Source organism: Callorhinus ursinus, unplaced genomic scaffold (assembly GCF_003265705.2).
Source record: "Callorhinus ursinus isolate GAN/ISIS: 27379988/994484 unplaced genomic scaffold, GSC_fseal_2.0 scaffold38, whole genome shotgun sequence".
In the NCBI taxonomy this organism is placed as follows: domain Eukaryota; kingdom Metazoa; phylum Chordata; class Mammalia; order Carnivora; family Otariidae; genus Callorhinus; species Callorhinus ursinus.
Window position 1 is genome coordinate 9,208,623 of NW_027397100.1, and position 20,220 is coordinate 9,228,842.

Sequence of the window (20,220 nt, forward strand, 5' to 3'; positions counted from 1 at the left end):
AGAAAGAAAGAAAGAAAGAAAGAAAGAAAGAAAGAAAGAAAGAAAGAAAGAAAGAAAGAAAAAATCACATTAGAAGGTGAAAAGTGCTATGGAGAAAAATGAAGCACTGAAGAGATATCTGAGAAGAATTACAATTTTATTTTTATTTTTTTTAAGATTTTATTTATTTATTTGACAGAGAGAACACACACAAGCAGGGGGAGCAGCAGAGGCAGAGGGAGAAGCAGGCTCTCCACCGAGCAGGGAGCCCAACATGGGGCTCAATCCCAGCACCCTGGGATCATGACCTAAGCAGAAGGCAGATGCCTAACCAACTGAGCCACCCAGGTGCCCCAGAGTTACGATTTTAAATATGGTAGTCTATGAAGATCTAACTAAGAAATAAAGCTATTGTGTACAGACCTGAAGGAAAAGGAGAAGCATCACAAAGATATTTTGGGGTAAACTATCCCAAGAAGAAAAGCACGTGCAAAGACCCTGTATATGTGGTATTCGTTGACATTAAGAGAGGAAAGTATAGTTAGAGTGGCATAAGCAAAAGGTGAAAAGTATGGAAGATGTGAAAGAGGTAGCAGAGGCCAAACCTGAAGGACCTTTTAAACCTTTGTAGGGACTCTGGCTTATACTGAGAGATGGGAGCCACTAGAAAGTTTTGAGAAGAGGAATGATTTGACTTACAATTTAATAGGATCATTGTGTTGAGAATAAACAAAACTGTGTTGAGACTAGGTAGGAGAAAGAATCTAAAGAGGACACCAGTTAGTAATAATCCAAGTAAAAAGATGATGGTGGTCACAGCCAGGGTGACAGCAGTAGAGGTGAGAAGTGGTCAGAGTCCAGCTAGAATTCAAGGTCAAAGCCAGAACTGCTAAAGGATAGAAAAATGTAAGAAAAAGAGTCAAAAAGATACTGATGCTGAATCCCCAGTGCCTTGTGTACATGCAATATATTCCATGCTTAATATAGCACTTAATATATTAAGGTCTAGTAAATGACAACTGGCATTTTCCCAGCTAGACTATAAATTCCCCTAACACAGCATCTATGTCAGAATTCTAACCTTCCCACCTCGAATTAATAGTGACAACATTTTTGGCTAAAATTTGAGCACTTAACACGTGTGGGGTATGCCCATACTATGCTAAGTACTTGGCATGCATTGAATCATTAAATCTTCACAACATCCAACTGAGTGCGGTTTACAGATGAAGAAATTGAGACTCACTAGGCGTTACCTGCCCTAAGACACATAACTGAGAATCAAAATGCAGGCAGTTTGAATCCAAAGTTTGTTTTTTAACCACTCTATTACCCTCAACTTTTCAAAAAATGGAGCAATGACCCACTGTCTTATTCACTGTTATCTTGGGCAAGTTACTTTTCTTCTCCGAAATTTTGTCTTCCTATCTGTCAAACGTACATAATAGTACACATTCCCCACGCCACCGTGAGACTACATGCTCTCATCGTGCACAGTGCCCGCCCAATAACTAGCAATGCAGTTAACTTTATTGATGCTTGCTGAGTGCCATGCACTATTCTAAACTATGCACGGGGCTCAGCTCACTTAATACAGCAATTTATGCGGCGGATAACGTGACTAACCTAGTTTACAGATCAGAAACTGAGGTGCAGAGGGGTTAAGGAACTTGGACTGGGTCACGTTAACGAATACTTGACAAACCACAAGTTTGCACCAGGAGAATCTAACTTCAGAATATACTCTAAGCTCCCAGAGAGATGAGTGATTTCCTTGCTCCTTTTTACTACAAAGGAAGCCACGGTCCAAAGGACGACTTGGCCAAAAGCTCACTCTTAGGCCGTCCGGCTCGGGAGCCGCCGCGAATCAAATGAATGAAGTCAAACCCAGGGTTAACCGCGGCCCCCGGCTGGGCCTCGGGGGCACCCGTAGCTCCGCGCCGCCCTGGCACCCACCCCACCTCCATCCGCCCGCAGTCCACCCGCTCGCCAGCCCTTCGTCACACGCTCGACCCCAAAAGAGCCCGAGCCCGAGCCCGAGCCCATGCCCCTGACCCTGCCCCATAGGGGAAGAAGCTCCCGCGTGGCCGACTCCCGAGTGGCGAGCACTAGCCTCCCGCGGGCTACGGCCCACTCGCCAAGGCGTGCCGGCCGCGGGGCCCCGTCGTCGAGACATGCACAACGCCTCACCCGGCGACGCCATTCCTCCGAGCAGGTCCCACCAGGGCCCGAGCCGGAGGCTGACTTCCGCTCGGGAAAGTGGCTCCAAGAGCGCGCCGGAGGGGACACCAGGGACTCGCGGCAGGCTGCGCGTGCCGGGATGGGATCTAGGCACAGGTCAGTCCCCGCCGTCCCGCTGGGTCGGCCCGGTCCCAGCAACCGCGGCCCAAATTCCAGTTCCCGCGCGCAAAGGGCGGCGCCGTCCTCGTGTACGGGCCGGCATCCCCCCCCGCGACCTGGGCCACTTGGAACCGGCCGCCTCGCAACGGTCCTAATCCGGGTGCTACCAGTACGCGGTTGGACGAGGCTTCGGGGTGGGCCCGAAACGGGGCCTCCGCTGATTGGCCGATCGCGTTGATTGGCCGATCGCGCCGTCACTCAGTCGTCTCTCTGCAGCCCGGCCGATTTTAAAGGAATGGGAAGGGTCCCATGAGGAAGGGCAATTAGTGTTCCAGGGCTTGGGCTTTCCTTTTCTTTCGTTCTTTTTTTTTTTTCTTCTCTTTAGGAAATTATGGCAATTTCCTCCAAAGATTGTTTCGCTTGTCAATAACTGACCTAATGAGTGAGGTTTTCTTTGATTTGCAAAGTATTTCTGTGGACTTAGTACTCCTCGCAGTAACTCTGAGGAGCATATTAGCCCAATTTTACAGAAGTAGCAGGTCTCTCTCAAATAAATAAATCTTAAAAAAAAAAAAACCTCAAACAACTCAATAATAAGACAACCACCGATGTGCTGAAGCCATTTCATACTGGCTTGCAAGAGTCACTTAAGAAATTTAGCAAGGGGAGACGCCTGGGTGGCTCAGTCGGTTGAGCATCTTGGTGTTGGCTCAGGTCATGATTTTGGGGTCGTGGTATCCATCCCCATGTAGGGCTCCAGGCTCAGAGTGGAGCCTGCTTGGGATTCTTTCCCCCTTCCTCTCGCTCCCCCTCTGCTCCTCCCCCTGCTCACACTCTCCCTCTCTAAAAATAAATAAAATTTTTAAATTTAGCAAGAATTTTGCAAATTGGTTGTTAAATACAGCTATTTAAAAAATTAAATTATACAAACTTAAATGAAATAAAGTCTATTGAAAACCACTCATCATTTCGTTATTACTACATTTTCCCATTTTGTATGCTTTTGTGGTTCCTTATTTCTTTTGCATCTATATGGTGGAAATATTATATGGTGATGTGCACATCTTTTTCCAAAGTAACATCAGTAGCTTGATTTTGACCACAATGGGAATATTTACACCATAGAATCAGCAAATGCTACACACCAGGGCTTGATTTTCTGCTTTGTTATGTCTGAACTTAATGATGGAGAAATGTTAATAGAGATTAAATTTAGAAGTATGTCATGTCTATAGGCTTTACATTGCGAATAGCTCAAAAACTTGAGGGAGTATCATTCTAGTGTTTGAAAACTATTATCCAACTCAGAGAAGTCACTTCTGAAGTTTCAGTTACATTGTACTCATTAATGTAAATGAAAATATCAACCAGCATTCACTTAAAAACTACACTTAGAAAGTCTGTTTTAAACATTTACCAGCATACTACTGCAAGCAAGCCGGTAAAAAACACAGGCAAAAGATTTAAATAGGCACTTCATCAAGATATACATAGAGCAGAGGGGCGTCTGGGTGGCTCAGTCGTTAAGCGTCTGCCTTGGGTTCAGGTGGTGATCCCAGGGTGCTGGGATGGGGCTCCCTGCTCAGCAGGAAGCCTGCTTCTCCCTCTCCCACTCCTCTTGCTTGTGTTCCTGCTCTCGCTATCTCTGTCAAATAAATAAATAAAATCTTAGGAAAAAAACGATATACATAGAGCAGATAAACAGATGAAAAGATAATCAGCATCATTACACATTGATTGCACCGTATATTAAGTCACCAGGAGATATTGCTATATATTTGTCGAAATAGTTAATATAAAAAAGACCAATAATACCAAATGCTGGCAAGGATGTGGAACAACTGGAACTTGCATATACTGCTGGTGGAAATGGAAAATGGTGCTATCATATTAGAAAACAGATTTGTAGCTTTTTAAAAAGCCAGTTATATGACCTACTGCATAACCCAGCCATTCTACTCTTAGAGGGTTTGTTTGTTTTAAAGATTTTATTTATTTATTTATTTATTTGAGAGGCAGAGAGAGCATGAGCATGAGCGTGGGAGGGGCAGAGGGAGAAGCAGACTCCCTGCTGAACATGGAGCCTGATGCAAGGCCCCATCCCACACTCTGGGATCATGACCTGAGCTGAAGGCAGACGCTTAGTTGACTGAACCACCCAGGTGCCCTGGTTTGTTTGTTTTTAATTAACTGTTTTTTTTTTAATTATTAAATATAAGTACACAGGAAGAGGCTCAAACTTTATTGGTTTGGGTTTTTTCCCCAAAATTGTTTTATTTACGATTGACTAAATGAAAAAACAATATTTATAAACATACATAAAGAAAAAAGAATGATACAGTGAAATTGCGTACTTGCCATCCCATTAAAAAACAGGGGCGCCTGGGTGGCTCAGTCAGTTAAGCATCCGACTTTTGATTTCAGCTCAGATCTTGCTCTCAGGATCGTGAGTTCAAGCCTCACGTTGGGCTCCACTCTGGGAGTAGAGCCTACTTAAAACAAATAAATAAATGACCATAACTTTTACACTTGATCTTAGCCAAAAGGCCGAGAAGTGATATAACCATAACTTTTAAGTTCTCTTTCTAGTCTTACCCATTCCATCCCCTTTCTCTCTGCTCAGAGATTCCCCTCCTGCAGGTTATAGGTTATATTGTTTCCTTGCTTTTCTTCACAGTTTTACTGTATATGTTTATAACTCCAAACAGTATTTGTTGACTTTTGCATATTTATTAATTTTATACAAATGGAATTTACTATGTATTTTTTCTGTGACTTTCTTTTTTTTCTCAATGTGGTAAGATTTATCTGCATTGCTGTGCATAGATAGAATTCATTCTAGTATATAGTACTTTATTGGATGAATTACCATAGTTTTTCTACTGTTGGTAGGCCATTGGGTGTCTCTAGTTTTTTGCTATGATGACTACTGCTGTGCAGATTCTTGCATGTATTCCTAACGCACATGGGTAAAAGTTTCATTGGAATACATTCCTAGGAGTGAAATAGTTTCATGGTATAGGCACATTTGCGACTTTACTAGATGATGCCAAATTATTTCCAAAATGGTTGTACCAATTTACACTGTAACTGTGACTTATGAGTTCTGTGCTCCACATCTTTGTCAATATATGCTATACGTGCCAATGTAAAAAAAATTCAGGCAGTATAAAAGTTTAAAAACTAAATTTTTCTCTCAAAAATTCCACTCCACAGATGTTGGATTTGAATACCAAAAGTTTTTCTACACGTATCCCAACATTTGTGTGTGTCTAAGTGTCTGTGTGTACACACACAGTTTACACAGATTGCTTGACAACTTGCTTTTTCATTCATTAATATATGCTAAACATCGGCAAATAGAGATTCAACCAATATTTATCGAGCATTACCATGTGCCAGGCATTTTAGTCTCTTAGAATACATTCATGAACAAAGTAGCCACAGATCTTTGCCTTCATGGAGTTACATTTTAGCAGGAGGAAATAGATGATAAACAATTTCATAAATAGGTGAATGATATATTAGAAGGGATTGTGTGCTATAGGAACAGAAAAAGTAGGAAAAGGTAAGGGGAATTGGGGGAATTTGCCTTCATGGAGCTTACATTTTAGCAGGAAAAAATAGATGATAATATCATAAATAGGTGAATAATATATTAGAAGGGATTGTGTGCTATAAGAACAAGAAAAAGTAGGAAAGGGTATGGGGAATTGGGGGGTATTCTAGTTTCTTTTAACAGCCGCATAGTATTTCTTACCTATCCATTCATGCCCCATGAGGCTGACAATATGCTAGGTGCTGGCAATTCAACCATGACCATGTAGACAAGGTTTCTCCCTTCATGGAGCCTATAGTCTGATGGGAGACAGTCAACAAACCCAAATGAACTTGATAATTGTAGGTAATGGTTAAATACTATGGGAAAAAATAAGAAAAGAGCTGTGGGACTGAGGTGGGGAGAAGCTACCTAACCTAGACTGTGATCAATAAATGCTTCTCTGAGAATGTGACATTTAAGCTTTCTCTCAAGTGATGAGACAGAAGCGATCCTAAAATACTAATATTTCTTGACAAACCATAAGAGACTCTTAACTATAGGAAACAAACTGAAGTTCGACGGAGGGGAGGTGGGTGGGGAGAAGCGGTAACTGGGTAATGGGCATTAAGGAGGGCACTTGATGTGATGAACACTGGGTGTTATATGCATCTGATGAATCACTAAATTCTTCTGAAACTAATAATATACTATATGTTAATTGATTTTAAATAAAAATAAATAAATAAATAAATAAATAAAATACTAATATTTCTGATCCCCTCTTCATTCCTAGGATCTGTAGTTGGGAAGAAGTAGTGATCCCCTGTGCTTCTGACAATGATTCAGGGAGTGTGGATTTGCAGCTGAGCAACTTAGAGAATATTAAAAAAGATCCAAGTAGCCTTGAACTTACAGGTAAAAGGGGAAAAAGTTTTTTGTTTTTTTTTTTGAAGGAAGGGAGGTGGAGAAAAGGGTTTCTCTGTTTGAGTCAAGCTGCTGGATGAGAGTCCTCAACTAGACTTTGACAATGAATTTGGTCCCTGAATTTAAGACCTTGGAAAATGGTTGGCACAATGAGATAAAATATATTAGTCTAGACATACAGGAAACTGAGATAGTTAATCCTACAGACTTGCACAGAGTCTAAGTGCTAGAAGGATTCTGAGAAGGGAAAGGTGGTTGGTTGTGGGTGGACCCTTGATTGGGCTATAAAATATATCTTTTCATTTATTCTACAAGCATTTACTGAGTACCGGTTGTTGAATATACAGCAATGAACGAGACCGACATGGTCCCTGCCCTCACAGAATTTGCTGAAAAGTACCAAAATAAGTAAACAGATATTAAATAAAGTAATTACAAATTGTAGTTAATACTATGAAAGAATTATACACGGGGCTGAGACAAAAAATAAGGGAGATGGGAACCTATTTTAAGCCATGGTTGTCAGAGAACACCTATCTAAGATGGTGCTGTTTAAACCTAAAGGAGGCCTCAAGGATATCAAAGAGCAACCCATGTGAGAAGTAGAGGAAAGAACATTCCAGATGGATATAATAGCATGTGTGTGAGACAGGAAAGACTATTTGAGGAACACATTTCTCCATTTCTACACTCATTCAGCAAGCATTTATTGAAGTCCTACTATGCTGTAAACACAGATCTAGCTGCTGGAGATTTAGTAATGAACGGAGTAGACACAGTGTACTTGTAGATAAATGATTGGAACTCAGTTTAATATGGGTGATTGGGAGTGGGGGTAGGAAGCAAATATAAAGAGGTTTTTTAGCAGTTAGGTGGATACTTGGTCAAAATGAGCAAAGAGGAGATTCAAGAAAGGCATCCTGGAGCAGAGCCCTGAAGGATGAGTGGCAGTTAGTAGGCAAAGGAGGTAGGAGTAGGGAAGGTAGGGAAGAAGAAGGAGAATCATGTAGGGAGAAGCATGAGAGCTGAATGAGATAGGGCTTCTATTGCTTGAGAAGAATGTGACAGTGGGTGGCAGGAATTTGCAGAGGTTATAATTCAGGAGAGCAAAAAGTATACAGGAGTGGAGAGGTAGAAACCCTGATGATGGGTGTAAGAGGGATATAGTAAGACTGTTTCCCCAGTAGGAATAAAGAACTTGGTTTTGGAAAACAGAGGAGGTAAGGATGTAAAGCTATATGAAAGGGGAAATGATACCACCATAATCACTGTGACCAGCAAAGGAATAATATTTGTCACCACCTCCTTGGTGCTAGCTCTGTATCAACCAAACGAGGTAGGTTCTATTATCATCCCCATTTTGGAAATGAAGAAACAGACCCAGAAAAAGTAAGATCACACACGGTCACAATGCTAGAAAGAGGCAGAGCAAGGATCCAAGCCTAGGCAGACCAACTCCAGAGCCTATGCTCTTTTTTTTTTTTTTTAAAGATTTATTTATTTGACAGTGAGAGACACAGCGAGAGAGGGAACACAAGCAGGGGGGTTGGGAGAGGGAGAAGAAGCAGGCTTCCCCGCGGAGCCGGGAGCCCGATGAAGGGCTCGATCCCAGGACCCTGGGATCATGACCTGAGCCGAAGGCAGACGCTTAACGACTGAGCCACCCAGGTGCCCCCAGAGCCTGTGCTCTTAATCAAAGTATATCCCAGGTCTGGAAGGAGGTCCCTCAAGCACCTACTGCAGCCTGGTCCAGTAGGAAGAGACCAGCAAGGGGCTGCTACTGTATTTTAAGCTCTTGTCACCACAGAGTCATAGTCATTTTGAATTTAATAATAATATCTACCATTAGGGCTTACTATGGACCACATACTTAGATAAGTCTTTTGTATTCATTACCTCACTTAATCCTTGTGATAACCCTGTTTTACAGGTGAAGAAACTAAGGTTCCAAGAGGCAAACTAACTTGATAAAGGTCATAAAACTTAATAAGGGGTAGAGCCAGGATTCAGATTAGTCTCAGACTGAGATGTAAAGTCCATGATCTTAACCACTCTGCTATAGCTCACTCTTAAAGGTTTTTGTAGCTTAGGAGGCCCGTAGAGAACACTGAATTTGTAATTGGGAAGACAGACTTGGAGAGTGGAAGAGACTTGGTCAAGGTTGCAGAGCAGATAGTAAGGGTGAGACCAGGTCACGTCTATCCTGACATCCAGTGGATCTCCCTGTTATGACTGTATAACTCTACGTAATACAGATATGTAATCTGCTGTGTTTCTTTCAGTATTAGACTCCAACATCTCTGACATCGCTGGACTCTCTCAGGAACCACTCACAGATAGCTTCAGATGCCTGACCCAAAAGGGCCCCCTCAGTGAGGCCATTGTTGAGAGGCTGATCCAATCTATCCAGGAGGTTTTTGATGGTGAGCTACAGGTATGCACAAGCAATCATACTGAGTCATCCAACTTATTCCTCCATTTTAACAAATATTTTAAACATTTATGATTTCTTTATCATACAAATAATTGATATTATAGACTATAAAATATGTTTATATTTGTGTTTTTATAATAAACATTTATAAATTGTACTTATATTTATGCTTCTGTTTACAAAACTATAAAATCCCAATGAAAAGAAAGAAAAGGAGAAAAATGAGTCTTCCCTAATCCACTCTCCCAAGATAACTAATGTTAACATTTTTGTATATATATTTTCAGACTTTTTCTTCTGTACATACAAATGCATGTAATTATAGAAAAATAAACATCAGAGATGGTGGGAGGAAAGAAGTTTTCTAGGTGAATAGCTATGGATCTATATTACCCTGCTTAATACAGTATTCTGTTGTTTAGCAGAACATTCATTCATTCATTTATTCTGTGAGAGCACATGACAGAAGAATTTGTCTTAACCTGGGGGCAAGGGAAGGCATTTCTGAGGAAGGAACCCTGGAGATCAGATCTGAGAAATGAATAGGAGAAACTAAGAGAAGTTAGAATTGGAGGAAGTATTCCAGAAATAGGGCATCGTATGTGTAACAACCTTGAGGCAGAAAGGAGCAGAGCATGTTTGATGAACTCACAGAAGGCTGGTATGTTTAAATGATAGTGATGAAGGTGTTTGTCAACAGACACTTAGGTTATTTCCATATCTCCACTATTGTGAATAATGTTGCATTGAACTTGGGAGCGCAGAGATCTCTTTCAGATCCAGATTTCACTTCCTTTGACTATATATATATATACACAGATGTTTCTAGTTTGGGAAAATTCATCAAACTTTACATTTTCTCTATGTATAATGCTAATAAAAAGTTTTTGGAAAAAAAGCACTTAAAGCCAGAATGTTGGTCTTCACTTTTGACTCAGACTTTTCTTTACACTTCATGTTAGCAGGGCTTTATAAAGCATTTCTTTGTAATTAATAAAGGGCTGGGATTGCTGCAGCGAATTGAAAGAAAAGAAAATCCATTCCCTGCCTTGACCTGAATCCACAACCAGGCGGGAAAATAGATGAATAAGACAAAATAAGTTTTGTCAGAGTATCACAAATGCCATGATAGCAATATATACATGAGTTTTATGGATACTCTTAGGAAGGGCACCCAATGCTGCTTCAGGAGAAGATGCATTTTTCTAGTCTTAAAGGATATACAGATTTTAGTAAGCAAAATAAGTGTAGAGAATTCAGAAGGCTCAAAGGCCCAGAACCAGAAAAGGGCAGCATAAAAGTTAATCTGTCTAAAGTTCAGAATGCTGCAGGGCAAGGAGGAGATGAATTTGAAGAGGTTAGCTGGGTTCACATTGGGAGGGCCTTGACCTCCATGGGTACTATTGAAAGATATTTTGATAGGGAGCTACCTGATCAAGTTTGCACTTAGTGAAGATGAATCTGGTGATAGCTAGGGGAATAGATTGGAGGGGAGCAAAACTGAAGCAGGGAAATTCAATGTTGATTGTTACACTAATGTAGATGAGAAAGAATTAGGCCATGAAGTCAGCTTCTGGCTGTATATATTGCTACTTGCTATCCAGAGAGCTTATACCAGTTTATACTATCTATAGGCTGTGAGGGAAAGATGAGAAGAAATTTTCCCAAGATTGTGGAATTATTGATGTCTTTTATTGTCTTCTTCATACTTTTTTTTTCAAAGTTTCTATGATAAATAGATAACTGCTTTTATAATGAGAAAAAGAATAATACAAAAGATTTTATTCTTCAAATAAGAACTTGCGTTTTAATAGGGAATCTTAAAGACTCGAAATAATCTTTAATGACATCAAGAGAGCTAGAAGTAACAGTCAAAGATAACCTTTAGGAAGTTTAATCAGACAGTAGTATATAGACAGGATGGGTAGGTGGGGAAGCAAAGACTAAAGGTGGGGAGCACCATCATGGAGCAGTTAGTAATCTAGCATTTAATCTAGCTGAGAGGGAAAACAAAGTCCCAAACCCAGACAGGGCAAGTCGACAAGGAATTCCACATCTCTGTAATTTATTCATTCCTTATAATAAAAGACCTGAGACTAGATCGAATGAGATGTCAGATGTTTAGAACATTACAAGAAACTTCTCAAAAGCCCTCTATAATCATCAAATGAGATTATAATACATAGTTGTGCATTTATCATTTTTCTACAAATTCAGAGTGAACTTGAGAAGCTGACATTCCTACGATCTTTGTCTTCTCTCAGCCGAACTTTACCCTATGATGACACCACAGAATCATTCATTCACAGCCACATAGCAGATATTGTGTGTATCCTAAATGTAAGTATGGTGACCTTATCACAAATTATCAGGACCACACAAATTCAGTGACTTGACTAACAAATGTTTTAGTGGCTTCATATATATTACCAATTTCCTTGACCTCTTCTCATACCAGTATCTTTGCATGGAGGAGAAATACTCCCAAAGTACTCCACAAATATAATTACCCTTGAAAACCAACTAAAAGATGAGTAGAGGGGCGCCTGGGTGGCTTAGTTGTTAAGCGTCTGCCTTTGGCTCCAGTCATGATCCCAGTGTGCTGGGATCGAGCCCCCGCATCGGGCTCCCTGCTCGGTGGGAAGCCTGCTTCTCCCTCTCCCACTTCCCCTGCTGGTGTTCCCTTTCTCGCTGTGTCTCTCTCTGTCAAATAAATAAAAATCTTTAAAAAAATAAAAAAGATTATTAGAAATGAGACAGCATTTAAATTTCCCAGTAAGGACAATGCTGCATTCTCGTTAATGAAGTCATAGTTATGAGGCAAACTCTATAATATTCAGTGCCCAGGTTCAGGTGCCAGTTCTGCCTCTTTTCAGCTGTTTGACTTTGGGAAGCTGTGTAACTTAGTGCCGCAGCTTCCTCATCTACAGAATAAAAATAGCTGTATCTTTCACAGAGCTATTGAGAGTATTAAATAAGAAATAAACATAAGCCATGTAGTGTGATACCTAACACATAGTTTACATTTGAGAAACATGGTTATATTCTTTTTATTGTATTTATACCCAACTCCAGCCGCAGTTTGCCGCTGTCTGATTCATTTTTTGCCTTATTAGTGCCTGACCATTCCAGGCAGTGTCTGGGCTGCAAATGGAGGTTACAAAGATAAGACAGGATCCCTGTTCCTGAAGCCAAGCAAGGTGTAATCAAGTGTCACAGGGACTGTGACAAAAGTTTAAACAGTTATAGTAAGGGTACAGAGGAGTGAGTGAGAGGTTGATTCCATGTCAAAAGATCAGAAGGGCTTTACAAAGGAAGTGATGCACTTAAGCAAGTGTTTAACTTTTTGATGCTTTATTTTTCTTATCTGTGAAATGTCCCCTTCTGTTTCTCTGAAGCTTTAGAATTCTGAATCTGAGATTTCTTACACACCCCAGGAAAATGAGCAGTTTTTTTCCAACCCACAGATCTATAAGGCTGATTAGACCGATGATTAGTTTTCAGAATTGAAGGCTAACCAGCCAACAGGTTTGTTAAACAATAGACAATTATCAAGGATCTTCTATATCTAGAATACTGTGGTGCTTCAATAAAGAATGCAAATTTCCTGGAAGTGTTAATCCTTGCCCTCCAAGAGTTTACAGTCCATTTGGAAATGACCACCTCATAAATAGGTTGAAAACTATTCCAAATAATACATCAAAAAGAACAGAATGAGGGGTGCCTGGTTGGCTCAATCGGTTAAGCATCTGACTCTTGGTCTTGGCTCAGGTCATGATCTCAGGGTTGTGAGATCGAGCCCTGCGTCAGGCTCCGCTCTCAGGAATCTGCTTGGGATTGTCTCTCTCCCTCTCCCTCTGACTCTCTCTCTCAAATAAGTCTTTAAAAAAAAATAACACTGCTTAAATCTAGCAAAAATTTTTTAAAAAGAAGAACAGAATGATATTTTGCCAATTTAAGGATGAATACAGCTCTCTACTTGGCTACACTCCACGGGAAGAAGGTTATAGGCAGCCATAGGAGCCGACCAAATGTCATGATTCCAAAATCTCACTTCCATAAGGATTGGCAGCAGTGAGCTGACACCTGGCTCAACCAGCCAGCTCAGAAGATCCACAAATGCAAGTCCCAAACAGCAAAAGTAAACTGAATTTCTCCATACTCTCCATCTAGATCTGCCCAACCATTGGTAAAATACCCACTTCAGGTATCACCCAAAATCTGAGCTAGCAGGTACAGCCTAGAGGTGTTAAAGTAGTTGGTGTCCGTGAGAGAATTGCATGGGTCATTGCATCATTGGACAAGTCTACAAAGTCCCTGCAAGGTCATGTGCAGGGACTAAAAGAGTACAGCTTCCAACAGCCAGGAGGAGAGGCACTTCTGCTGAGTAATCGACAAGGAGAGGAAAGCCAGGGCCATTATAAAGAAGAATGGTAAGGCATTTGCCAGTCTTCTCATGACCCATGCCAATGCATGCCTCCTCAGTATCCAAATAAAAAAACCCAAAGAAGCTATGAACAGAATATGGAAAGGAAGGGGAAAAGATGTGTTATGACACTCCACCAAAGAAGATTTATAAATAAGCATATGCGAAGATGCTCCATCATTGTGATTAGGGAAAAGCAAATTAAAACCACAATGAGATCAAACTATACACCCACTAGAACACTTTCCATATGACCCTGCAATTCTACTCCTAGGTAAAATGAAGCATATGTCAAAAAAAACATGTACACAAATGTCCATAGAAGCTCTATATGTAATAGCTAAACACTAGAAACAACCCAAATGTCCATCAACAGATGAATGGATAAATAAATTGTGGTATATCCTTATAATGGAATATTACCAAGCAGTAAAAAGGAATGAACACGGGTGCTTGGGTGGCTCGGTTGGTTAAGTGTCTGACTTGTTTCAGCTCAGGTCGTGATCTCAGGGTCATGAGATCAAACCCTGCTGGGCTCTGCACTGATTGTGGAGCTTGCTTAAGATTCTCTCTCTCCCTCCGCCCCTCCACACTCCCACACTGCTTGCATGTACATACGTGCACCTGCACACTCTCTCTTTCTCTTAAAAAACAAACAAACAAGGAATGAGCTACTGATACGTGCTACAACTTGAATGAATCTTAACATAATCATGCTGTGTGAAAGAAGCCAGACCAAGAAGATATAGATCATATGATTCTATTTAAATAAAATTACAGAAAATACAAACTTGTGTAAAGTGACATCAGATCAGTAGTTACCTGAAAACAGGAGTAGAATGGGGAGGAACAAGAATGAGAAATTACAAAATTTACACAAACAAACTTTTTGGAGTGATCCATATGTTCATTATCTTGTGGTGAATGCATACCTAAGTCAAAAATCTTCAAACTATACACTTTAAATACATACGGTTTGTTGTGTGTCTTACCTCAAAGTCAAAAAAGCTATAAAAATTCTGTTGAGAACTTCAATAGAAAAGAAGAAATGCAATGGCAACTAGGATATGGAGTAAAGATGACAAGATTGGCATGAAATTAATCCAGATAGGTCTCCTGATGTAAGCCTGGAAGGAAGTGCTGGATTGGGTAGACAGAAGGGACCAGGGGGTAGGGGTTTGACTGGCAAATGACTACCTGGCTATGTCAAGGCAGAATGGCAGAGGAGGTGCTTTATAGATGCTGTTGGTGCTCCACAGCAGACATGGGCACTAAGACCTGTGATTCTAGAATCTTAATGATGTCAGACTTGAGCTTGGGAGTCCACCCTAATTCTGCACCTGGGGTCCTCCACAAAATCCTACTACTACTGTGTTGTTTGGTAAATAAAGTTACACTCAGCATTGACCAGGCACTGGATCAGCTGAGCCATGAGGCAGGCAGTGGATGAGAATGACGTTTCAGGAAGACTCTTCAGTGTTATGGATAATAAATGCTGAAGGATTTCGGAGGATGGATGGTTCACAGTAGACTGAACTAACATGAGAAGACTGCCCATTTGTGTTGGTGAGAGTCTGAGCTCCCTGAAGCAGAACGGTGAAGAAGAAAGGGACTTATTTTAGGAATTAGAAGACACAGTTTCTAATTCCAGCGCTGTCAAGCACAACCTGTGTGATCTGAGACAAATCACTTAGCTTCTCTGAACCTCTAGCTCCACCTGGAAAATGGAGATAGTAATATCTGTCTGGCTTTCATTAAGGCCTTTGAGACAGAATGTCTCATTTTGTTAAGATTGGTTAAGATTCAGAAGATGTGGTATATATACACAATGGAATATTATGCAGCCATCAAAAGGAATGAGATCTTGCCATTTGCAACGATGTGGATGGAACTGGAGAGTGTTATGCTGAGTGAAATAAGTCAATCAGAGAGAGACATGTATCATATGACCTCACTGATATGAGGAATTCTTAATCTCAGGAAACAAACAGGGTTGCTGGAGTGGTAGGGGGGTGGGAGGGATGGGGTGGCTGGGTGATAGACATTGGGGAGGGTATGTGCTATGGTGAGCACTGTGAATTGTGCAAGACTGTTGAATCACAGTTCTGTACCTCTGAAACAAATGCAATATATGTTAAGAAAAAAAAAAAGAAGATAGCAGGAGGGGAAGAATGAAGGGGAGTAAATCGGAGGGGGAGACGAACCATGAGAGACGATGGACTCTGAAAAACAAACTGAGGGTTCTAGAGGGGAGGGGGGCGGGGGGATGGGTTAGCCTGGTGATGGGTATTAAAGAGGGCACGTTCTGCGTGGAGCACTGGGTGTTATGCACAAACAATGAATCATGGAACACTACATCAAAAACTTATGGTGTAATGTATGGTGATTAACATAACAATAAAAAATTTAAAGATTAGTTAAGATTCTTGGAGAGAGCAATAAAAATCAACTCTGGCTCACTTAGTTAAAAACAAAAGAAAAAGCATGCTGGGATATCTCCCTTAGAATCTAAGCCTTTTAACAATCAAGCCTCCAGAAGAGTATATTCCAGGACAACTCCTGGGGTCTCAAAGGCAGGGTTGTTCTCCTATCACGATGACTCGACCTTTAGCCACTCCCAGTCTGTGTCTGTCCTTCAAAAATTCTAGATTCTGGGAGAAAGAATCTGATTGGCCCAGACTGGGTCTCTTCTCCACTCCTTCATCAACTAGGCATGTTTGGGGGCAGCATCATATAGTAAGGGCGTGACTTCTGGGCATCCCTCTCTGTGTATTGGAAGCCATTCCCAAAGAAGGATGATTGCTGTAATCTGGATAGTCACCCCAAGAGGTTCCTACTACACGAATACTTGACAAACAAAAAATAGCCTCTCACTTCTGAATCTCCCATTGCAGTTAGCATAATTGTGATTAAATAATAAGCCTTTCATACCTAACTGATTGAAAAAAGGAATTGCAGGCCTGGTGGCTTAGCTAAGAGACACTGCCTTCATCCACATATGAGGTGAGTGGCTGTAGGGATGGAGAGTCCAGAACTGTGCAGCACAGACAGTGGCCATCATCATGATTGACTGGATGCAGGAAATGAATAAAGGAGAAAAGGAAATTGTAAGTCACCTCTTTTATGAGCCCTGGGAAAGAGCACCACTGACAGCAATTGAAGGCTGGGAAGGTGTGTCCTTTGGAGGAGGAAGATAATGAACTCACTTTTTAACACCAAATTGCCAGGATGTAGCCATGCTCTTAGTGGTGATGCCCGTGAGACAGCTAGATTTGGGGGAGTGGAGCCCTGAGAGGCTGAAGGCAGAGCCTGTGCTTTGTCCCTTCCAGACTATAAAGCCACAAAATTAAGTGAGTTCCTTGAGGAAACAAGAAAGAGCATCAGGCCACCAGCAAGATCTGAGCAGAGTTGGAAAGTGAGAAAGAAAAGAGAAAAGTCAGGAAGGGGCAAGAGAGAGAACACAGTAATATTTATTGAGTGCCGCCTCCTGGACACTAAGTTCCTGGTGAGTCTTTTTGGTAGCAGGAAAGAGAAAGCCACAAGAGGCTGCTGAAACACCAAAGGGGAGATTTGTTCTTAGGATAACTGAGCGTTCCCAGAATCTTGTAACCGGAGGAGCAACATGCTCCAAGAAGAGAATGAAGCCAGAAAAAAAAGCAAAAAACAAAAAAATCTGTCACATACTCAGAACTTTCTCTCCATCTCTCATCTTTGCTCCTTTGTATATACTTTGATTTCTCTCTCTCTCCCTCACCTCTCTTCCCAAAATTGGCTCTCTCTGTTACCTTGTCCACAGGGCACAGTGCTCCCAAATTTTAAATTTTCTCTTTTTAGTAGGCCAGCCGGAATAAGATTGAGGCTCTTGGTCTCAATTCCAGAGTGCTGAGAAAAAGAATCTACTCCTGTCTGGATAAGGTGTGGTTAGTGGGACAGAATGACTTAGCGGAAGCATGGCTGTGAGGTGCCCATTCTGTGACCCAAGGGAATTATCCAGAGAGGCTGGGTAGACAGCCCAGGAAGGCTTCCACGACCATTTACATTTGCTCTTTATATTAACTCCCCGAGATTTATCTCTTTTCCCCCATACAGATCAGGAAACTCGGGCCCAGGGAAGTTAAATGCTATGTTCTGGGTCACAAGGGGAGAGAGAGGCACAGCCAGTGCCCAAACCCAGGTGCTGTCTAGCTCCAGAGCCTCTTTTTTCCTCTCTGTCACTCTACAGATTTTTCCAACAAAGCAAGGCAGCTTTCCAAACTCTGCCAATTTGGAATTTGGAAAGCTATTCCTTTTCTAGGACAAGTCACATACTAATATTAGACACTATAGTAGAGATTGCTGTTTGGTAGAAAGAGGAGTTAGGATGCCTAAACTGGAAATAATCACAAGTAGTAAAAATAATGAGTAACAGATGCTAAGAGTTCTCAAGGGCTACTAGGAATTATGAATTAGTTCATTAGTGTTCACAACCGCCTTGGGATGGTAAACAGTACAGTTGCCTCACTTTACAAAGAGGAAACTGAGGTGTGGGGGGAGGGGCAGGGTAAATCACTTGTGTCTGCTCAAACAGCTAATAAGAGGCAGCGCCAGGCCTCAGGCTCTGGCTCCAGAGCATAAACTCCTGGCCTGACCACTGTCCTACTGGAGCCAAGAGCAGGACCTAATGAAGTCCCTGCTGTGGTTCTTGCAGGCCATCTACATCTTTGATCGTCTAGCCCAAGGACTTGGCACGTTCTCGACTCTGTTTTAAAGTTCTTGACCTCCGGGTGCCTGGGTGGCTCAGTCGTTGAAGCGTCTGCCTTCAGCTCAGGTCATGATCCCAGAGTCCTGGGATCGAGCCCCGCATCAGGCTCCCTGTTCCACGGGAAGCCTGCTTCTCCCTCTCCCACTCCCCCTGCTGTGTTCCTTCTCTCACTATGTCTCTCTCTGTCAAATAAATAAATAAAATCTTTAAAAATAATAATAAAGTTTTTGCCCCCTCATTGCAGATGCTGGTAGAAGAGGAGCCTGTGCATTCTCTCTTGAGCTCTGTGCGCCAGGAGGTCTTTGTTACCATCTCTGACCTCAGGTGACACCCACCTGCCCCCTGCCCCTTACACATGTCCTGCTTTCTCGGTCAGGGCCAAGACCAGAGCCAACTGACACGTTCCATACTTTTAACTTTTGCAAACTATATAGGGAAGGGGAAGCCAAATGCATATTTTCTGTGTAAGAAATTTGATTTCATATATGCCATCATCATATCTGAAAGACCTTATTGGAACCTCTTTGGAGTTCAGTTTTGTCCAAAGTATATTCAGTGGAAAGTTACTCTCGTGTGTGCTTCATGACAGTAGAGTTCCACAGTCCAAGAAATTTGGAAGGGCTGCCTGCTGTTTATCTTTCTTGGAGATTTGTATGGCACACTAACTTATTAAAGGCCCCAAGAAATCCTATTTAAAAGGATTTTTAACTTGGTTCCATCCACCATTCCTCTAACAAACATTCAGCAGAACATCCTTTGGAAAATCATGGTTTACATGTTAGACTATAGCAGGCTTTCCTCTGTGGTTAAACTGGAGGAAAGCCTGGAAGCATATCATTCCAGTACCCTCTTGGGAAGACAGGGAGGGACAGGGAACAAGGATGGAGGCTCTGAGCCGTGAAATTCTTCCTCCAGCCTTTTGTGAGATTTGTCTAAACAGGCTAACAAGCATGCCCTTTGTCTCTTCCACCAGAATTATACACCAACTAGTCCACTCATTCCCCCTGGGTTACTTCGACCCCTGCTTACCACTGTCAAATCAAAGTCTTCCTAGCTTACTATTCCTAAACTGTCTTTTCTTAGCTACCAAGGTGTCCACTTGCTATTTGGCTCTGAAGATCGAGCTGATTTATTCTGTCTTATTACAAAAAGTATAATCACTCTGCCCTCCGTAACGACTCTTATCCAGCTGCAGGAAATCATGCCAAGTGGGTCCTACAACACAGAGGTAACTCCTGCTTTGGTTTAATAACTTGCCATCCATAGGTCAGCTGATCATGGCCCTTTGAGAGTGCATTTGATTTTTTGGAACTAGCCAAGAATCATTTCAGCCAAGTCTGGTGAATAAAATAAGCAGTTAAATTAAATAGCTTTTCCCCCCTCTTTATTTTTTATTTTATTTTCTTCTTTTCTTTCCTTCCTTCCTTCCTTCCTTCCTTCCTTCCTTCCTTCCTTCCTTCCTTCCTTCCTTCCTTCTTTTCTTTTAGAGAGAGAGAGCACAAGAGGGAGAGGGAGAGAGAATCTCAAGCCGACTCTGCACTGAGCATGGAGCCCAGTGTGGGGCTCAATCTCATGACCATGAGATCACAACCTGAGCTGAAATCAAGAGTCAGATGTCTAACCAACTGCACCACCCAGGCGCCCCTCTCTCTTTATTTTTTTTTTAAGATTTTTACCTATTTGAGAGAGAGAACATGCACGCACAAAAGCGGGGGGAGGGGCAGAAGAAGAGGGACAAGCAGACTGTATACTGAGCCCAACATGGGGCTCCATCCCATGACCCTGTGATCATGACCTGAGCCCAAATCAAGAGTCAGATGCCTAACCGACTGAGC

At 41.7% G+C, this 20,220-nt stretch overlaps 2 protein-coding genes and 1 pseudogene across 7 annotated transcripts in view; 1 reads left to right on the plus strand and 2 right to left on the minus strand.

Annotated features, from left to right (window-relative positions):
- Positions 1-2,298, minus strand: part of RPN2 (ribophorin II) — a 59,343-nt gene extending 57,045 nt beyond the window's left edge. For all 3 annotated transcript variants that reach the window (XM_073880463.1, XM_025875746.2, XM_073880462.1), the window contains exon 1: positions 2,170-2,298. In XM_073880463.1, coding sequence (XP_073736564.1) covers positions 2,170-2,182 — 13 coding nt within the window. In that variant the 5' untranslated portion in view covers positions 2,183-2,298. The remainder of the gene's footprint in view (positions 1-2,169) is intronic.
- Positions 1,955-20,220, plus strand: part of MROH8 (maestro heat like repeat family member 8) — a 56,836-nt gene continuing 38,570 nt past the window's right edge. For 2 of the 4 annotated variants that reach the window (XM_073880458.1, XM_073880459.1), the window contains exons 1-6: positions 1,955-2,316; positions 6,654-6,775; positions 9,073-9,218; positions 11,436-11,558; positions 18,630-18,709; positions 19,469-19,613. In XM_073880458.1, coding sequence (XP_073736559.1) covers positions 2,024-2,316; positions 6,654-6,775; positions 9,073-9,218; positions 11,436-11,558; positions 18,630-18,709; positions 19,469-19,613 — 909 coding nt within the window. In that variant the 5' untranslated portion in view covers positions 1,955-2,023. Of the gene's footprint in view, positions 2,317-6,653; positions 6,776-9,066; positions 9,219-11,435; positions 11,559-18,629; positions 18,710-19,468; positions 19,614-20,220 lie in introns of those variants that run through there. The other 2 variants (XM_073880457.1, XM_073880460.1) reach the window with 2 other exon arrangements.
- Positions 4,758-4,878, minus strand: LOC112827964 (U2 spliceosomal RNA; annotated as a pseudogene).